The sequence below is a fragment of the Falco peregrinus genome, chromosome 4 (assembly GCF_023634155.1).
Source record: "Falco peregrinus isolate bFalPer1 chromosome 4, bFalPer1.pri, whole genome shotgun sequence".
NCBI classification, from domain to species: Eukaryota; Metazoa; Chordata; class Aves; order Falconiformes; family Falconidae; genus Falco; species Falco peregrinus.
Window position 1 is genome coordinate 67,029,729 of NC_073724.1, and position 17,781 is coordinate 67,047,509.

The following is a 17,781-nucleotide window of genomic DNA, read 5'->3' on the forward strand; positions in this document are numbered from 1 at the left end:
CAAGATGTCATTGGACTCTGGCAGAGGATGCAGCCTCTCAACTAATGGAAAAACTGAGAGTCGAGCAAGTAAAAAGGAAAATGAAATACACCTGTGCCTTGGGTGAGTTTTCAGTGCAAATATTTTTTTGTTTCTTTTTTTGAGGTAAGAGCTGAGTTTGCTGAAGTTAGCTTTTAATTCCCAAAACATTTGACAGAATTTGCCTGTCAAATGCCTTGATCATTGCTGCCAGAACAAAGTCTCTTTGTGTAGAATGGACTGCTTTTAAAATCCTAGTAACTTCAAGTAGGTTGAAAGTAAAAAGCATCTTGAAGGAAATCATGAGCCACCTGCAGCACTGGGGCCATAAAAAGCATCTAATTTTGGGTTGGCAGGAAGAATATTAACCTCAGCCTCCTGCCTTTTGTCCCCACATTTTTTCCCAGCGACAGCAGCTTCCTTTCAAGCAGTGGAAATCCACTGGCTCAGATGGCCGTCTAGCCAGCACCTCACTACTGAGAGATCAATGCGAAGAAGAAACTACTAATGCAGAGAACCTGGCAAACTGCTGACTTTAGATTTTGAGCCTCAGTGCACTGATGACTATTAAGGAAGAGCCATTAATTGTTGGCTATTAGCTCAGGAACACCTGCTGCTGAATTCGAAGGATCTTATTAACATGAGGTTCAGAGGTGGTGGTGATCTGTGTATACAGACACACACTAAAAATGGAAAGGAGGAAGCTGGTATCATTACCTCTGTTTATCTTCATGTCAGAATCCAGACGAAACTCTATCAAACTGAGGTCTTGTAATCACAGACTGTCCAATGTAATGATATTTCCCTTGAGTGGCTATTGAAGGAGGTTAAATGGAACATTTTGTGTATTCACCTCAAACACATTGTACTTCTCCCTGACCTAGACAGATCAAAGTGTGTTTGGAAGTTAATATGGAGAATCACAGATGAGACATGAGCAGAAGTTACCAAGCATACTCTGCAGGATATTGCTTACAGAGTTACCGCTAATTTTCAGCACTCGGTTTTTCTTAAATATCTTACATCTATTAATTTGGAGTTTACTACATGGTACCTTTCTCCCTGCCACTCCCTTTTGAAAACTTTGTGCTTGTTTAACTAGATGAAGGATTCAAAGGCAGTCTGGTAAGCTGTCAAACGAGCAAAAGCAATTTCTTGTAGTCTGGACAAGCTTTCTTAAAGTCTAGACTGAAAAATGATGGAGGTGTTTTTCCCCCTGCTTGTGACATTCAGCAACAGAGAAGGTGCAACTCACACAGTACCTTTGCCGACACCTGCATGCTGTTTTCTTGCATGTTCATGATGGCTTCAGAAATCTTGACATCAATAGGATCCATGACTGATTCAATGTTGAATGGTCCCTCTAATCTCTCCGCTACCAGAAGCATAGCATCTGTTAAAACACAAAGTAGCCATTCCCTTAAAGAAGGGATACCTTTGGGTGCCTTGGGCAGACCAGTGTTGCCAGCCGGAGGTGTGGGTACCGAGCACTCCTGAGCAGGAGCCCATGGGGATGTGTGGTTGCAGGACCATCAAGCCTGCAGGGCAGCTTACCAGCTGTCAAAAATGTCTTCCCCTACTGCTGCCACCACAGAAGGAGGAACAAAGGGTGTAAAAGTTAGATTAATAATAGTTGCCTTAGTATTATTGAGCTTAGGCTAAAATTATTTTACACAGCATCACGCACCACTCGAAGCAGCCAGTGCTCGGGAGTGTACTTGTGTAGTCTCCTTCCCGAGAAAAAGCAGGATGATAGAAATGAATCCCTGGGGTATGTTCTTAAGAATTTGTGCGAGATGATGAAAACTTTGATATGATATCTCAGGGTGTTATAATTAAAGCAGCTGTTCTTTCTGACCTTAATGATCTCATTTTCTTGCAATGTGAACAGCAGATGACTATTGGATTTCTGCCATAGTATATAGGTATAAACCACATTTGCTTTGCTACATTTTCAAAACATGGTGGGAAGTTGTATGCAGAAACATATATACTTTGTATGTTTTGGATTTTAAAAACAATTGTTTGCTTAATTTACATTAGAGCTCCTCTCCAAAATAATTTTATATTTTTGTGTTCATTAACAAGTAAAAAACAAGCAACTGAACAGAAATTAATAACAGTAAAAAAAGTTTTGCCATGCATCACATGTTTGTCTATGCACAGACACAGATTCATCACAATTTCTGTGACAGTAGCCATGCTGTAAACTGGTTTTATACTATACCTTTGAACATCATATTTGATTTATTGTCTCATATGTTAGCATTTAAAGTTTTCAGTATCTAAATATCTTTAAACAGATGCCACTTGCAATTTTTACATGATAAACAAAATTCTTTGCATGTTCTCTTCTTTATCTCTCAGACTTAGGGTCCAAGAGGTACTAATCATACTTCTTCCCAAAACAGATCCCACATGTGCTTTGCTGTTGTTAAGCACCGGTCCCATGGCAGCTATGTGGAGAAGGCATGGAACACCATGTAGCCCTGATGGCAGTGTTTGTTAGCTCTGCACTTGGCTGCAGAACCCCAGGGCTTCTTTTCAGCCCGCATGACCATCTCCTCCCTCCCCAAAGAAGCACATGTGCGTGCATGTATGGCAAGAAGAGGCTGGCATCTCACCCTAGCAGCTGAGACACAGACTTCCATGCACATCCTGACCTGAGGGCTACAGTATGTTGTTTATATGCAGTCACTGCATGCCTAAAAATCCCACTGAAACTGAAGTTACTTGGCATGTAGCACCTAAGCACTTTTGCAAATTTGAGTCAAATATTTCGCAATACTTTTAGACTGGAAAGAGTGTAATGCCAGTTGTTTGGGGTGGGGTGTATAGCAGTTGGTGTTGACAGAAATTATGAGATGATAGGATTTTGGTTTCAAAACCAGAGGTATTATTTTGGCTGTACATTAGTTTAACATTCTTTAGTTTAAACCCTTCACAGTGGGAAACTTGGTCAAAACAGCACCTAGCTCTGACAGAGGAAACAAAACAATTTTCATACACTCAAATATACGTGCACACATATACACATGCACTTGCATATACTTAGAGATTCCTGCAATAAGTTAGCAGTTTTTCCACATGCAAAGAGAATTTGTAAGTGTGGACTAGGGTAAAGGATTTTCTTGTTCATGTTTGGAATAACTTGTACGAAATGTTTACACCTTAGCACCTTGTGAGCAATGTGATCAGCCTAAATCCTAGCTGCCATAACCAGTACTAGGCATTGTTAGGGCACAGGTCTTGGTGGTTTAGTTCAGGATTAGGGTTAAGATTAGGGTTAATGCATAAAACTGTCACATTTTTTTTTTTTTTGAGGAGTAGCCCACAGCTTAAGTTAAGGCCAGGTGCCTCTTTGTATGAGCACTCTTTAGTTTGGGAACAGACAGGTTGGACAAGTCTAGTGCTAAACAGGTAATTGCTGGAGACCCTTCATGAGTATAGGTGGTGACTTGAGTCTACTTGCTGTTTCTTCTGATGGCATGGGACACTAGTTCTGAATAAAATCTTGAAGTGGAATCTCAGCTATGTGGCAGAAACGTGCATCATCCTTAACTGAACAAGAACCACAGCTTTATTTGTAAGAATAACTTTTTCTCAAGCAAGGTGCCTTCAAAATTAATAGTTCTCGGAGATGCAAACTAAAGATCTGTTCCTGGTTTAGATGATTTACATCTTTAGAAAAAACAACCTTTAGTTCATTAACTTCTATTTTCTGAACCTTAACCCTATCCATAGACTGAGTCTTTGTATTGGAAGTGGGCAGAGGCTGAAAAATATGGGTAATTCCTGCCTGCCAAATGTCTTTGTTTTGACTATGTTGAACTTCCTTGTTTGGTATAGTATGGAATAAGTCTGGTGGTGGGTTTAAGAACTTTGATTCATGTTAAGGTTAGTCAAGTTTATGTTTCAATCACATGGCTTATAGCTTTATGGTAAAAAAAAAAAGGGAAAAAAGAGAAAAGGAAAAAAAAGAAAAAAGAAAGAAAAAGAAAAAAGAAAAAAGAAAAAAGAAAAGGAAAATAAAAGAAAGGAAAAGAAAGAAAAAGAAAAAAAAAGAAAAGAAAAAAGAAAAGAAAAATAGAAAGCAAAATCAAGCAGTAGATCTCAGTTTGTCCATATTCTTTATGTGTTATCTCCTTCTCTGTCTTGAAATGACTGGACCACTCCAGGCAGCTATTCACAGCACAAATCTGTGGAGGAGCTAGCGTGAAGCCGTGAGGCTGTGAGCCAACAGTATCACTTGACATTGGAGCCCTGCAATCTTTTATTTAGTTAGCACTGTAGGGATATGGCCAGGGACCTGTGAGTTAAGGGAAAAGTTTAATCAGAAATAGTCACACCTTCACTGATGACAAGTACATCTTTATATCAGCAGTCTATATTTTTTTTTTGGAGCTAGAAGGTGGGACAGTACTAGTGTTAAACTAGAGGCCTGTACACAGACATATTTGAAGAGGCAGAGTGTGAGAAAGGGATTAAATGCTGGGATAAGAGATGCTTGAAAGGGCTAAGGTAAAACAAGTTCCTCCTGCAACATCATTTCTGAGGCCGACAAAAGTTGTGTTTCTAGTTAAGGCCCATTCTAGGGCTCAAGTCAGACTAGAAATCTTAGGCATTTGCACAGTTCAGATGCGCTCTTGCACAAATGGAAAACCAGTTGCTTGAGAAATCATTTTATCGTCTTCAGTATCAGCAGGTGTGTGGGGCCATGGCTGATTTAGCAGTGACTGGACTGCTGCATTACTCCTGGCTGCTTGTAGGAGTGCTACAAGCTCAGCTGAGCAAAAAAGGATGAGCAAGAACCACTTCTATAAACTCCAAAGTTATTTTCTTAGCCTCTCTCTGACTAAGCTCTTCTTTCTACTTTTTCTTTAACCATCCTTGTTGTTCCTAATATTAAATCCAACCTATCCATACAGAATCATAGAATCCTTTAGGTTGGAAATGACCTTCAAGATCATCAAGATCAAGATCACCCTGGCACTGCCAAGTTCACCACTTAACCATGTCCTTAAGTGCCATGTCTACATGTCTTTTAAATACCCACAGGGGTGGTGACTCAGCCACATATCTGACAGCCCTATACTGAGAGAAGCCTTAAAGAGCAAGGCAGTCATATTATTGCAGGTGTGCAGGCCCCTTAGGAACATAATCACTACTGTAGTTAACTAGCTTCCATCTACTCATTTTTTGAGTTAGCGCTCAGATTAAAATTCAGACTGAATTTCCTACCATTAACATTGATCTAGAGAAAAAAGAAATCCTAGTGTGTTGTCTTAAAGTGAATTCCTCCCTTGGAAAAGATTTTCTGGTATCATTGGGTTCCATCCTCTTGTTTGCCAACCCATACCCTCACTCCAGTGTTAAACCTTATTTAACGTTTGCACAATTCTATATGAACACACACAACATGTAGACACAAGGTGTCCTGTGCAATTGAATGAAATAGAAGCTGTTAGGTTGGATATAGTGAAAATCAGATGAAACTTCATGATCTGAGATTTATGACAGACAGGACAGTCAAAATGATGCAATGGTCCTTTCCAGACTGTAGCTCCTCAAATCTATAATCATGCAATAATAAACACAACACTGTTGTCCCAAGTCTCTGTTTTTCTCCTAAAAATGTTATGAATATTATTACAGGAGAAGGCGGAAAGTTTTCAAAATGAAGTTAAGAAAATCTGTATGCTTCAGTGTTGAAAACTTGATTCTCAGGAACAGAACCCACAACTCAAAGAAATACTAATTCTGGTCAGTGGGAACTTGGTGGATTTAATGATTTCGCAGTATCAGCTGAAGTAGTAGATATTAGGAGCTTAATTATTGTTTGTGATATTAAAATCTGAAACCTGATTGATTAATTGACTACCTCTTTTTTATGTTAATACTCTTACCCATATTGTTCAATTACATATGATTTTATTTTTACCTCTTTTACATTTTTCAAAATCTGCTTTGCTTAGGCTAAGTACCTGTCTTCCCTTTCCGTAGACTACAGCACCTGGCAAAAAGCTGGCACCTAGCTGCTGCGTGAGCGGATCAGGAACTCATTCTAGGTAAGTCATTCTTGCATTGTGGGTTTGTTAGCGACTCAGAAACAACAAACATGACTAATTGCTCACTTGGGGACATGGGCTTGCAAAACAGTCCCGAGAAAGTGCAGAGCATATGGCACACTAGATTCCCTGTCAGTGCCACTGCTCTCGATCTCCTGCTAGATGTGTGTTGCTCAAAACAGGAGTGGGGACCTTCCTGATGGAGAAAAAAACCTAATTCTATTGGAGTCCCAGGGTGTAGCCCCAAAATGTCTCTGCTGGCTAAGCACAGCAGCTCCGTTTAACCGCTTTGTATTCACTTGTCCACACCAAGAAATGCCACAGGTATTTGACAGTGGTTCTTAGAAAGACATTGTTTCATTTTAAGCAATATATAAGAAAGACATCCTGCAGACATTTTTGGTTTACCTCACAGGTTTTTTTCTTTTTTTTTTTTTCTTTTAAGTTTTACAGGTACCATTTTAATGAGAAGCTCAGGACAAAACTGATCACCATGCTAAGTGATTCATTCTGTAATTTAAAAATTCAGAACACCATGTGTGAATCTCAAGGTGTCATGATGTTTTCTGAACCCTGAGCATCCCCAGCCAAAATAATGGATAGACTAATAATATGAATAGACAAGAATCTGTGTCTATTTCCTAGGAACTGCATCAAGACTCTGTTGTTTTGACTTGTCTTGATACTAAAAGTGATGTCTTCCTGTTTATGTTACATTTCCTTCAGGGCAGGTTTCCAGAAAACTTCCTAGTAAATCCCAGATTGAAACAAAAGGAGCAGGGACAAGGACACTGATTTATGAGACATCTGACGTGAAACCGAAAACTACACTGAAATATGAAGATCCCATAAAAACAATCAGTGCCTCCTTTTTCTTGCAAACTTTCTGTCATCAAGAAAATGTGAGGAGAGTCTGAGAGGGAAGACTCAGAGCTGATAGGGAAGGCTCAGGGAGCTGATAATGGAGGACATTTTTTGGGCCTGTGTTAGTCTGGCTGTGACATCAGTTGTCATATCACTTTTTTCTTTCATACACACCTGTTTCTTCTTCTACTTTGAAATTATCAGTGAGATTCCAAAAGTGGCTGAGTTTCCCCAGGGAAATCCAGAAAAGCAACTATGAATGAAGTCTCTAAAACTGTTGTTTTTTTCAGGGAGAAAAAGAATGGTAAAATACTAAGTTGCATGTCCTTCATAAAATCTTAAGGTATATTTTGTTTGGGGAAAAAAGGGAGGAACATCTTAAATTTTCTATAAGGAGGTTTCTCTTTATTTCTAGTCCCATATATGTGCTTGTTCACATAGTTGTGTGTGAAAGAATGTAAGGATAAATTTTTATTTGGGAAACTTCAAAGGATATGTCTATGGACAAGTCTATGGATTGCAGAAGAAGAGATGAATCATTTGCAAACAGACTAAGCAGTTGCCTACTGCAGTTGACTATGACCTTGAGAGTGGCAATGACTGTTTTGGAAAAGGATATAACTGTTAATTTGCTGGGCTGCAAAGCAGTGCTCATTTGGTAGATTCCCAACCTTCCGACCAAGGGCAAGGGGAGGCAGGAGTCTGGGCTGTATTTACTACGTCATGTAGGCAAAACTGAGTGAGTTTTCCATCATGACACTAAATATAAATAGTGGTCATAAAATCTTTAGAGCGTTAGATGGTAAATTAATGAAACAAAATAAAAAATAAAAATTGGAAAGTGAAATATGGGTACATATTGACTTTTTAGAAATATAATAACAGTGGAAATACATCCCTGTAATACTCTGCCAAAACTTTTACTGCTAGATTTTGATTTACTAAAAAAATTCAAGAAGAAGAAAGTGAAACTCCACCTCACATTTAATGAGGTGCTAAGGTTTCTTTTCTCAGGAAATCAGAGTAAGGCATAGCAGTGATGTGAAAACTGCTGTTTTTCTTAGGGCTCACAGCTCCCTTTTTTCACATTATTATTCCATATAAGAACCCTGTACAGTTCTGTTCTGATGAGGCTAAATTGACAGATTTCCTCTCTGACTATCATCAAGCTCCACATATGTATTGGCATAACAACATTATAATTCTCTACAACCTGCTCTTTTTTTGTGAGCAAGGTACTTTTTTTAAAACTCATGTTTGCACCTGTGTAAAGGGGATCTCAGTACTCCTATTTGTATATTCACTTATCACTATCCAGTTAGGCTTATCTATTAAGGTATGCAGGCAAATGGCTAGTCCTTGCCTGAGGTTTGGGTGAGACATGAGAAACATGAGAAACCGCTGGACATGGCCTGAGATTTTTCTGTAACAAGTAACAGAGTAGGCAGCTGAACAAAAGTCACAGTTAGTGCCATGAAGAATGGCAGGATTTCACAGATGGTTGGCAAAATGGGGAGCAATGGGGAAAAAGTGCCGGGGGTGGGTTGTTGACATGGAAGAAAACAAGGGCAAAAAAAGAGCTGGATTAAGGTGAGCTGGGGAACAAACAAGGGGAAATGGGGAGAACAGAGCGTGTGAAAAAGGCCATCCATGTGGAAACACTGCTAGTCAGCAAACTTGCTGGCTGCCTGATCACTGCAGTCTGCTCTATGTTCTTACTAAACTCTATTCCTAACCATTTTCTGGTGGAGAATAGTAGTGTGGGTGTGCACGTGTTCTCTGTGTGTGAGTATAATGTCCTGCTGGCAAGCTTCAAGCTGGACTACCTGGCAAGTAGGAGGAGACCAGCAGCTAGAAAGACCCAAGCTGAACACTTGTAAAGGTGTCTATGTCTGCATGCAGAGTCTGGAGGGTCTTGTGGTCCAGGCTATGGTTCAAGTGAGCTGGTTCAAGGGGGGTGTGTGTGTGAATAAAGGAGTTTGCATGCGTTCCCCTAGTGAACTGCCACAGCAGCCCGAATCCCATCCTGAGCTGCAGGGCAGAGCTGTTTTTTGAGAAAACATTGGCAGTGTGCAAGGAAAAGTCGGACCCTATACAAACTTCAGGTCAGTCTTAAATGCTTTTGAAAGCATAGTAACACTTCAGGGCAGTCTCTCACCATCTCAGCTGTTCTGAGCCTGTCAGTTCTGTAGCTCTTCCTACAGCATATGGAGTTTTTCAAAAGAATAGCAAAAGAGAATGCAGTCCTGAAGGTGCCTACATTTACACAGTACAACCAAGATGTAGAAGACTCAATTTAAATTTTTTTGCCTGTTGCGAGGAGGATCAAAATTTTACCTGCTGGAAAAACACCCAGAGCACCTCTGCTGTTCTTATGTGCCTGATAGCTCTGCTTTCAAAGCTGTTTCTGTGGAATACTTAGCTATTCACCTGGATGGAAAGATTGGTCTCTGTCTTAGCATTTAAGGCACTTAGTTGTGAAGGTGTGAAACCAGTTTTCTGGCTTATGCTTGTAAGGCTGATGTCCAAAGGCTGATGTAATGACAAGTATCTCATAAGCTCTTGTAGGAGGGACTAGAACCCAGAATTCTCCCTGCCAGGTTAATTACCAATTAGTTAAAAAGGCAAACTTTAAAAATGTGTGATGATAATCAGATCTAGTTACTTATTATCTATGTTTAATTTTAGTCATAAGAATTTGGAGATTTTAAAATTTTTTTTTTGATATTTCTGACCAGCTACGTAACCTTGTTTATTGATGACAATATCACTTACTCTTCCCTCAAAAAAGGTAAAAAAGAATTGTCAACAATATAAGTGAAAGTTTTCCAGATTGAATTCTGTAATAATGGAAATTTTTGTATCGCTTCTGCTATGTTTGTCTGTAACTGTCTCTTTTATGTAGAGAAGCTCAATAAATGAGTTTAGTATCATGTAAAATGTATGTATGAAGAAGTTATTGACATGCAGTTGTCATTGCCATTGATAGCAACAAAATGAGTTTTGTAAACTGCAGGTTCACTTGATATTTTTGAGCATTTCATGTATCGTAAATTTTTCTTCCATGTGTTGAAAAAAATGACCAAATTAAAATAATTTTCCTTCTTTGTCTTTCTGTAACTTTGAGCAATTCTAAATAATTTAGTGTACTGTTATTAGATAATACCTTATTTTTGCTCATGTATGCAAAATGAAAGTAGCAAAGACTAGGCAAGATGTCTACTATTATTATCTACTATTATTATTCTTCTACTCCCCTATGGGAGCTGAATGCAAGATGTTCTTCTGAACTGGACTTTTAGCAAATTTTATTGCCAAATGTTGTTTAGGATCCTGTCTGAATGTTTGGCATCAATCAATTAATAATATGCAATATATTTATAAAATCTTTGTCTCGTTGCTTTTTCCATATGCCAAAAGATGTTTAAGTAGTTTCATCATCAGTCACATCATATGTTGTTAGTAAATAAAATAACCCGCATTGATGCATGCCTATGTATGATCTGCTATATAGTCTCTCTTTGAAATTTGTATTAACATAGACTAGTGTGCATAATTCTTTCAAGATATGTGGGGTTTGGAACAGTAAAAAAAATCCATCTTTCTGATTCTTCTTTGGTGCGATATACCCAAATGACTGAAGAAAGCAAATCATAGCCCTGAAATTCTGTGTTTAATGTACTTTTCCTTCAGTAAAAATCTCTTAGGTGTATAGCTCACATTACATTGGTACAGTCACAAATGTTAGACTCCTAAGGGTATTTTCAGCCATTCTACTGCCCATGCAGAGTTACCACTCACAGTATCCATTCCCTAGAAATCTGTCCAGCCCAGTTTTAAAATAGCTTAGTTATGTTCTTCCCACTTCTTTTAAGAAAGCTATTTCATTATCTACTGTACATCACTATTAGAATATTCATCCAGTTATGTGTTGTATTTTTTCTGCTGCTTAATTTCACTCAACTGTTTCTAATAAGCTACCTCATATCATCATAAACAGTCCTTTTCTTGGGATTTACATCCCTCAGATATTTGCAGGCATCTATCATCCCTCCTTTGGTTTGTGCTTAGTCATGCTTTCCATGCTAATTTTTTAACTCTGTTTTCATAAGTGATTTTCTCAGACCTTTTGCTGTTTCCTTCATTTCCTGTAAAAGAGTTCTCTGGTATTGTGGTGTCTAGAACTAATTTTAAAGTTGAACTAAACTAATGTTTAAAGTTGAACCTCATTAGTGTTTAGTAGAAACCCTTTTTGGCCCATATGCCTGACTCAGGAAACTGTCTCCATTCACTTGATGCATCTGGTTTCCTTATCCTTTTCATTACAACTGATTTATAATTCATATTTCCCATGTCAGTCCTGACATATTTTTTCAAGTGTTGCCTCATATTCAGAATTTACAGTGATTTTATTTTCTGCACTGGTTTTTATTTCTATTCCTTACTTATATTTCTGAATTTTGTGCAGTAGAGCTTTTTCTAATCTTGACAGATTTTATGGTACACTTTTGAAAATATAATTAATGAGCTGTCCATTATCTCTTCTTGAGAAGTGATACATCCTTTACTTCTATAAGCAGTTTGTTTCAAGAAACTGCTTGGCTATTTCAAGAATAGCTTCACCCTTCAGCAGCATCTAATCTACACATAATCTTTCTACTAATAACTGTAGTGGCATCTATGACTTCAGTGTATTCTTCTGTAAAATCCCAGTTTAAACCTAACAGACCTGCTGTTCTTATTGGCAGTTTAATGAGAATTACATATGGAAGGATACTGGTCCTTGTTTCATTGTTTCTTTTCCTTGAATATGTTTTTCTGTTCCGTAACTGCTGGATGTAGTGCATCTTCAGTGTTGCACTAAGATTACCAATGAATTTTTAGACATTCTTTGTGTCAGAAAGGTCCAGTGGATGGCCACCTAGATGATGAGAGGGTTGGAGAACTTGACAAATAGAGAAAGGCTGAATAAGCTGGATTTGTTCAGTTTACAAAGAGCAGACTCAGGGGAGATCTCATTAGTCTTCAGTGCCTAAAGGGTAGGTACAGAGAAGATGGGGAAACTGTCCTCACATTGATGTGGAGCAGCAGGACAAGACACAAAAGTCACAAGTTTCTGTTTGGCTATAAGAAAAAAACCCCATCACCATGTGAACAATTAAACGCTGGAATAGGTCAGCCACAGATGTGGTAGAATCTCTGTGGCTGAAAATACTCAGACTTGGCTTGGCAGTCCTGAAAAACCTAATCTAAGGCCTTGCCTTCAGCTGAGGGTTGGACCCTAGAGGCTCTCCACAGGTCCATCCCTAACCCAGACATTTCCTGTGATTCTGTGGTTGGGCTTTGACTCATTTCACCTATTTAAAAGTTAGGCTTATACTCTGAGTTAGTTGTAGAAAGTTTAGTTTGGGATAACTTTTGCTCCAAAGACACTTTTAACAGACTCAACAGGACTCTATGCTTAAGACTTTGCTGTTGTGATCTTTTCATAAATGGTCTGGGAATGGGGGTAAACAGTGAGGTGGAAAAGCACATTGGTGTTACTGTTCAGGATACTGTCCTGAGGAGGACTGTCCCAGAAAATCTGAGAATGAGCAGCAAAATGGACTCAAGTGATAAGTATAAGAAAAAAGAAATAAATTCTAACATTTTTTAGGCAATGAAGGGTTCTGAGATGACTATTGCCATTCAAACCCAGGCTTTTTAATTCATACATCAGTTTAGCAATCATCAACACCCCCCCCCACCCCCCACCCCCACCCCCCACCCCACCCCCAATTAATAATTAATATTGGGAATAACTAGGGAAGGAACAGAGCACCAAAGAAGGCATGCTTATATTTATGAATGAATCTGCAGTGAAACATCTTGGATACTGCGTTGCAGAAGTTGTAACTGTAAGCTTTCAAATAACACAAGTCATAATTTAACATTCTACAGTCTTGAATTAGAAGAATTACGGGAGGATAAATAGAGGCCAGTCAAACTGCAGGTGACATGGGGCTGTGTTAAGGTTTATTGTCTATTCCAGTACAGGAAGGGGGATGCAGGATTTGAAACTAGAGTATCACATTTTATTAATTTCTTAATGTTGCGATAATGATACCTTGCTAATCCCAAGACTATGTGGCAAATTCCTTAGTGTTGCCATGACTATCAGAGAGCATCTGGATGCTCCTCAGTTTCTTTGGTAAATTCAGCCTTTTTTCTTCTGAATCAAAGAAAATTTTTGCCTCTCTTTTATGTGGGAAACCACAATTGCTATTAAGATCTGAAGTGCATATTTCCCAGGTACCAATGCCAGATTTTTTAATAGACATCCTATGAGTAACATCTTTCCTGCTATTTTGTCACTGAGCTGACTTTATGCCTTTCCTTGCCATAAATAAACAATCAACCTATGGCCAGCTTAGCTGGCATGAATCCATCCCAATGGTACTGCTCTTAGGGAGGTGTCACACACAGTTGCACAGACAAAATTGATTTTTGCCTTTCATCTTATTGATTAATATGGAAATTAACTGCAGATATCTCATTGCATTTAAAAGCCTGCCACTGTGTAGAGAATTTTGAGATGCCTAACAGCATTTTCTCCCAGTGAGCCCCAGTGCAGCAAATAAAAATGTTTTTTTTTTCCCCAGATAAATGTTTGAATCCCAAATGATTGTGTACATCAAGGTTGTCACAAATCAATACAGCTGGTATGACTCATTTATTTATTGTTTTGACATTCCTTTTGAAAGGAAAGAGCAATTTCTGTATGTTTGCGTAGCTGCAATAACTATATTATGGAGATGAAACAGAACTAATCAATAGGATAGGGGCAAAGGTGTAAAATCCTAAACTTGAGCTCCTTAATTCTTCTAAATTATCTGTGTCCTGATCTTTTAAATGATTGGGAGATCAACAGTAAAAAAGTTCGTCCAGTCTAGAGAAGGTCAAAGTAATATAAAAAGCTAATGTTCATCACACAAGGCCACTTCTAATGTTGTAATCTTCATAAATATTAATAACAACACACAGATGCTGTTGGCCAGAAAATAAAAGATCTGTTCCCACTAGAACTTTGCAGCAGGAAAAATACAGTTTTAAGTGGGGGTGAAAAACTTAGAAACGGAACATTTTTCACAGGATTGCTGCCTGGCTGCACACTGGTGAGGCTTCCAGTCCAGTGTCCAGACAACCATTGTATTAATGCTCCCTCAGAAAGTTTTGATTTTCTAAAATGAACATTTTTCCAAGAGAAAAAAAATCATCCAATCAGCTCCAGTTTCATCCAAGAGATGTTTATAAATATGAATTAGCGATATTTCCCCATAAGACTGTCATAATGTCATATATGTCATAAAAACAGACCAGGGTATCTAGGGAGGTGTGGGGATGTTTTGGGCTCAGTTCTCCGTAACTTTGAGCTTTAATCTGTTTCTACAGTTATAAGCACTTCATGGGACAGTCCTTGATTCCCTGTGCACTAAATGAGGAGAGGCAGGCAGCTCTGGAGACCTCCAGGGGGAGATCCCATTCACCCGGTTTATTTAGGGATTAAGTTCATTGTGAGTTTATTCACATCAGATCCCTCTGTAGCGGCTGCCCCAAGCACATCAAGTTCATGCCTCTGCACTCAAGCCCCTGCACAGCTCTGTCCCGCCGTCCTTACCCACCCGAGCTCCTCCTCTGCCACTGACCAGTGCTGGAGGTCAGTTTTCATGCAGTTCCTAAACTTTATGCACATGTTCTGCTATCACTAACCTGGCTGTAGCTCTGGGATACTAACACTGGTTTCATTGCAGCCCTTCCAGTTCCATACAGGCACAAGCAAGAACAGGGTGCAGACCCATCAGCACAGCAAGGAAGAAGAAACATTAGGCTCTGTCCTATGCTGCTGGACCCACAGCTTATTGCTATCAAAAATAACACCGATTTCAGATTTTCTGAGTGCAAAAGTGTAAAAACAAAGATATAATTTTAAAACATTATACCTTTTAATGAAGACATTAAGGTTATTATTAATACTTATATCTGCCAAGCAAATAAGATGTGATCCAAGGCCTACTGGAGTCACAAAGCATCTGTTCAACAATTCAGTTTGGAGGAGGCTGTTCATTCCGATTCTCAGCTTTTGCAGAAAAGATCCAATTTTGTTTCCCCTTGGCTGTGCATGGCAGCAAATAAATAACTATCATTCTCAATGCTGTACTGATAAACTGAGGACAGTGCTATACAGAAACAAACATATTTTGGCATGACAGGACTAGGTGGTAATTAAGTTTATATTTTTGTTCCTATTAAACAAAATATGCCATGTCAATTTTGGCTCCACTCACAGCATGGGGGAGAAAAATCAATGTTTTGTCAAATGGAATAGGACAGGATCTATGGAGCAAATTTGTTTTCACATCTTCAAAAGAGAGCAAAAGTGAGGAGGCAGAAAAAGAAAAGTAAACACTATTCTAAAAATTGATACAGCAACGCCAGCTTTCTTAAAGTGCTGCTTACAATTGTCATATATTTTTTCAAGGAATAAAATAGGAGAAGTGACATCACCTGACACTGATGTGCTGCACTGGGTACTGGATCCTATCTGCTAGGAGGGCAAAACTTTTCACAGGCACTTAATGTTACTGACATTCAATAACTAAAAAAGGCCTCCAAAGACATGTCAACTGGGTTCCATTTCAGTAAAAGGAAAATCTAAAACAGACACGTTTTTAGTCCTCACTGTTTCCCACAGGCTCTATACAGAAAGGTAACAGTTAATAACACAAAGAGTGATGATTAACTCGGTAACATTATGTTCCTCTCCCAACCAGAAAAGAAAACCAAAAGGCTTTTATAACCCTTATATCAGCCTAGCAACATACTTTCCCCTAAAGCATTTAGATACCATCTATATTTTCTTTTAGAAAAGGAAGTTAGACAACCTGCTCTTTCAAAGGTGAGTTACACAAATGGAACTGAAACAAGCCTGTCCTTTTGGTGATGTTCACTCAAACCATGGAATAGAAATATTTATTTTGAGTATTTAAAACATTTTTTTTCTCTTTCTTTATATGGAAACATAACAGCCATTAAATCTGTTACACCCCTTGCACTGACTGTATTGCTTAACTTGGTTTATTTTTCTGCAAATATTTGTGTGCTTGTTGTTAGTTTACACAAATGTCTGTGAAGGAGTTTTTATTCACAAGCAAATTATTGTATCTGAGTTTGTTCAGCCTTGTCACACATCCCAGCCCACATACAAGACAGAAAATTTTCACTAAAGCTTCAGTTACTTAGATGTAAAAGACAACATGTGAAAAGACAGTTCTTATTTTTCTCTTTCCGTTGATAAGAAGAAATCTTACTAATTTAAAATGAAAGCTGCTTTGGCAAGGGGAGAATATGAAATATTTCCATACCTCGATTATGCCTCTTACTACAAAGCATACTTTTCCTTCCTTCTTTCCTATGGGAAGGCTAGAATACCTAATCAAGGACTGGAAATTCATTTGCTGTGAACTGAGTGGCCAGTTACAAAAAAATGCATGCCAGACTGGCTGTAATTCATACTTGTGGCTCCCTTTAGTACCAATGGTTCAGTAGAACTGAAAATCCACTTATGTTTATAAAATCTGTTCTTTGAAAAGTAGTGAATAATGATTGCAGCCATGGCATGATTGCATGCCTCTGGAGAGCTGCCTGAAGGAACAATGAGGGACACAGCAGTGTTCATGTGTCTCTTCAGGCAATTTTTCCTGTCCTTCAGTCCTGGATGCATGATACAGCCTAGAAATCTACGTGGAGTAGTAAAAAAGAGGATTTTGATGCTATGCATGGGGGAAATAACTTCCAAGAGACAGTCTAGAAATGAGAAAGCAGTGGCAGAAGACTGGCCAGCTGTGCCTGCCCAGCTTGAGGTGAAGTCATACAACCTGTTTAAGCCAACTGAAAAAGAGACTTCTTCTCCCCATGCCACTGAGGACAAAATTTCATCCTGCTGCCAGCATGGGCGCTCAGGGATTACAGACAGCTGCAGGGAGGGATGGAGCTGGCTGGAAACATAATCCCTTTTTCAAGTGGGTTCATTTTCAGCAGGGTGTGATCTACTGCAGAACAGCTGAAAAAGTGATGGGGATGGGAAGGAGGTTGCCTTCCAAAAGGCAGCTTGCCTTGGGGTGGCTTTTACAGGTACTCAAGCAGTTGCTGCCATCTGCTTCATGATCTCAAGCAGTGCCCACCATCCAAGGTGTTTTCAGGAAGAGGTGACTGCAGGGCTAGATGACGGGTGTACCCGAGGTGTGCTATGTGACTGGGAAGGTTGTGACCATGGAGAGGAGGTACCAGACCTGGGCAGCTCCAGAAGAGGTTGTGCACACTGCAGGGAAAAATATTTCCAGAAGAATGAAGTGGGAACAACGTATCAGAGAGAGGCTGCTTGCTGAAGTTTAAATAGGGAGCTGCGGTGGTGCTGGAAACTGTAGCCAAAGCCAAAACAGTTGCAGTGATGGGAATCAGCAGCAAAAGATGGGCCACAGCAAAGGGTTGGCTGAACAGCACCAGGGCACTGTGAAAACAGTGCCAAGCACAAAGTTCTGCCCAACTTCTGCTTCTCAGCTGGGCTTATTTCCTGCATCTGCTGTTCTTAGACCTTTGTTATTCTACAGTAACCACCATGTGCTTGGAAACTGCTTAGGAAGTTTTTGAATGCCTCCACAGAATAAATTAAAAAGAAAACATCATCAGTAAAATGACATCTTGATATGCCAAGACACATATGCCTTTCAGTGAATGCCTGATACAAAAATTAACTATTCCTAAAACAAAAAGGTGTCCATAAATCAATCTTATT

The 17,781-nt window shown here is 39.1% G+C and overlaps 1 protein-coding gene across 1 annotated transcript in view; it reads right to left on the bottom strand.

The window, feature by feature from the left end:
- GPC6 (glypican 6) overlaps positions 1–17,781 on the bottom strand; it is a 772,836-nt gene that overhangs the window by 72,846 nt on the left and 682,209 nt on the right. The window contains exon 5 of the mRNA XM_055802769.1: positions 1,281–1,411. Coding sequence (XP_055658744.1) covers positions 1,281–1,411 — 131 coding nt within the window. The remainder of the gene's footprint in view (positions 1–1,280; positions 1,412–17,781) is intronic.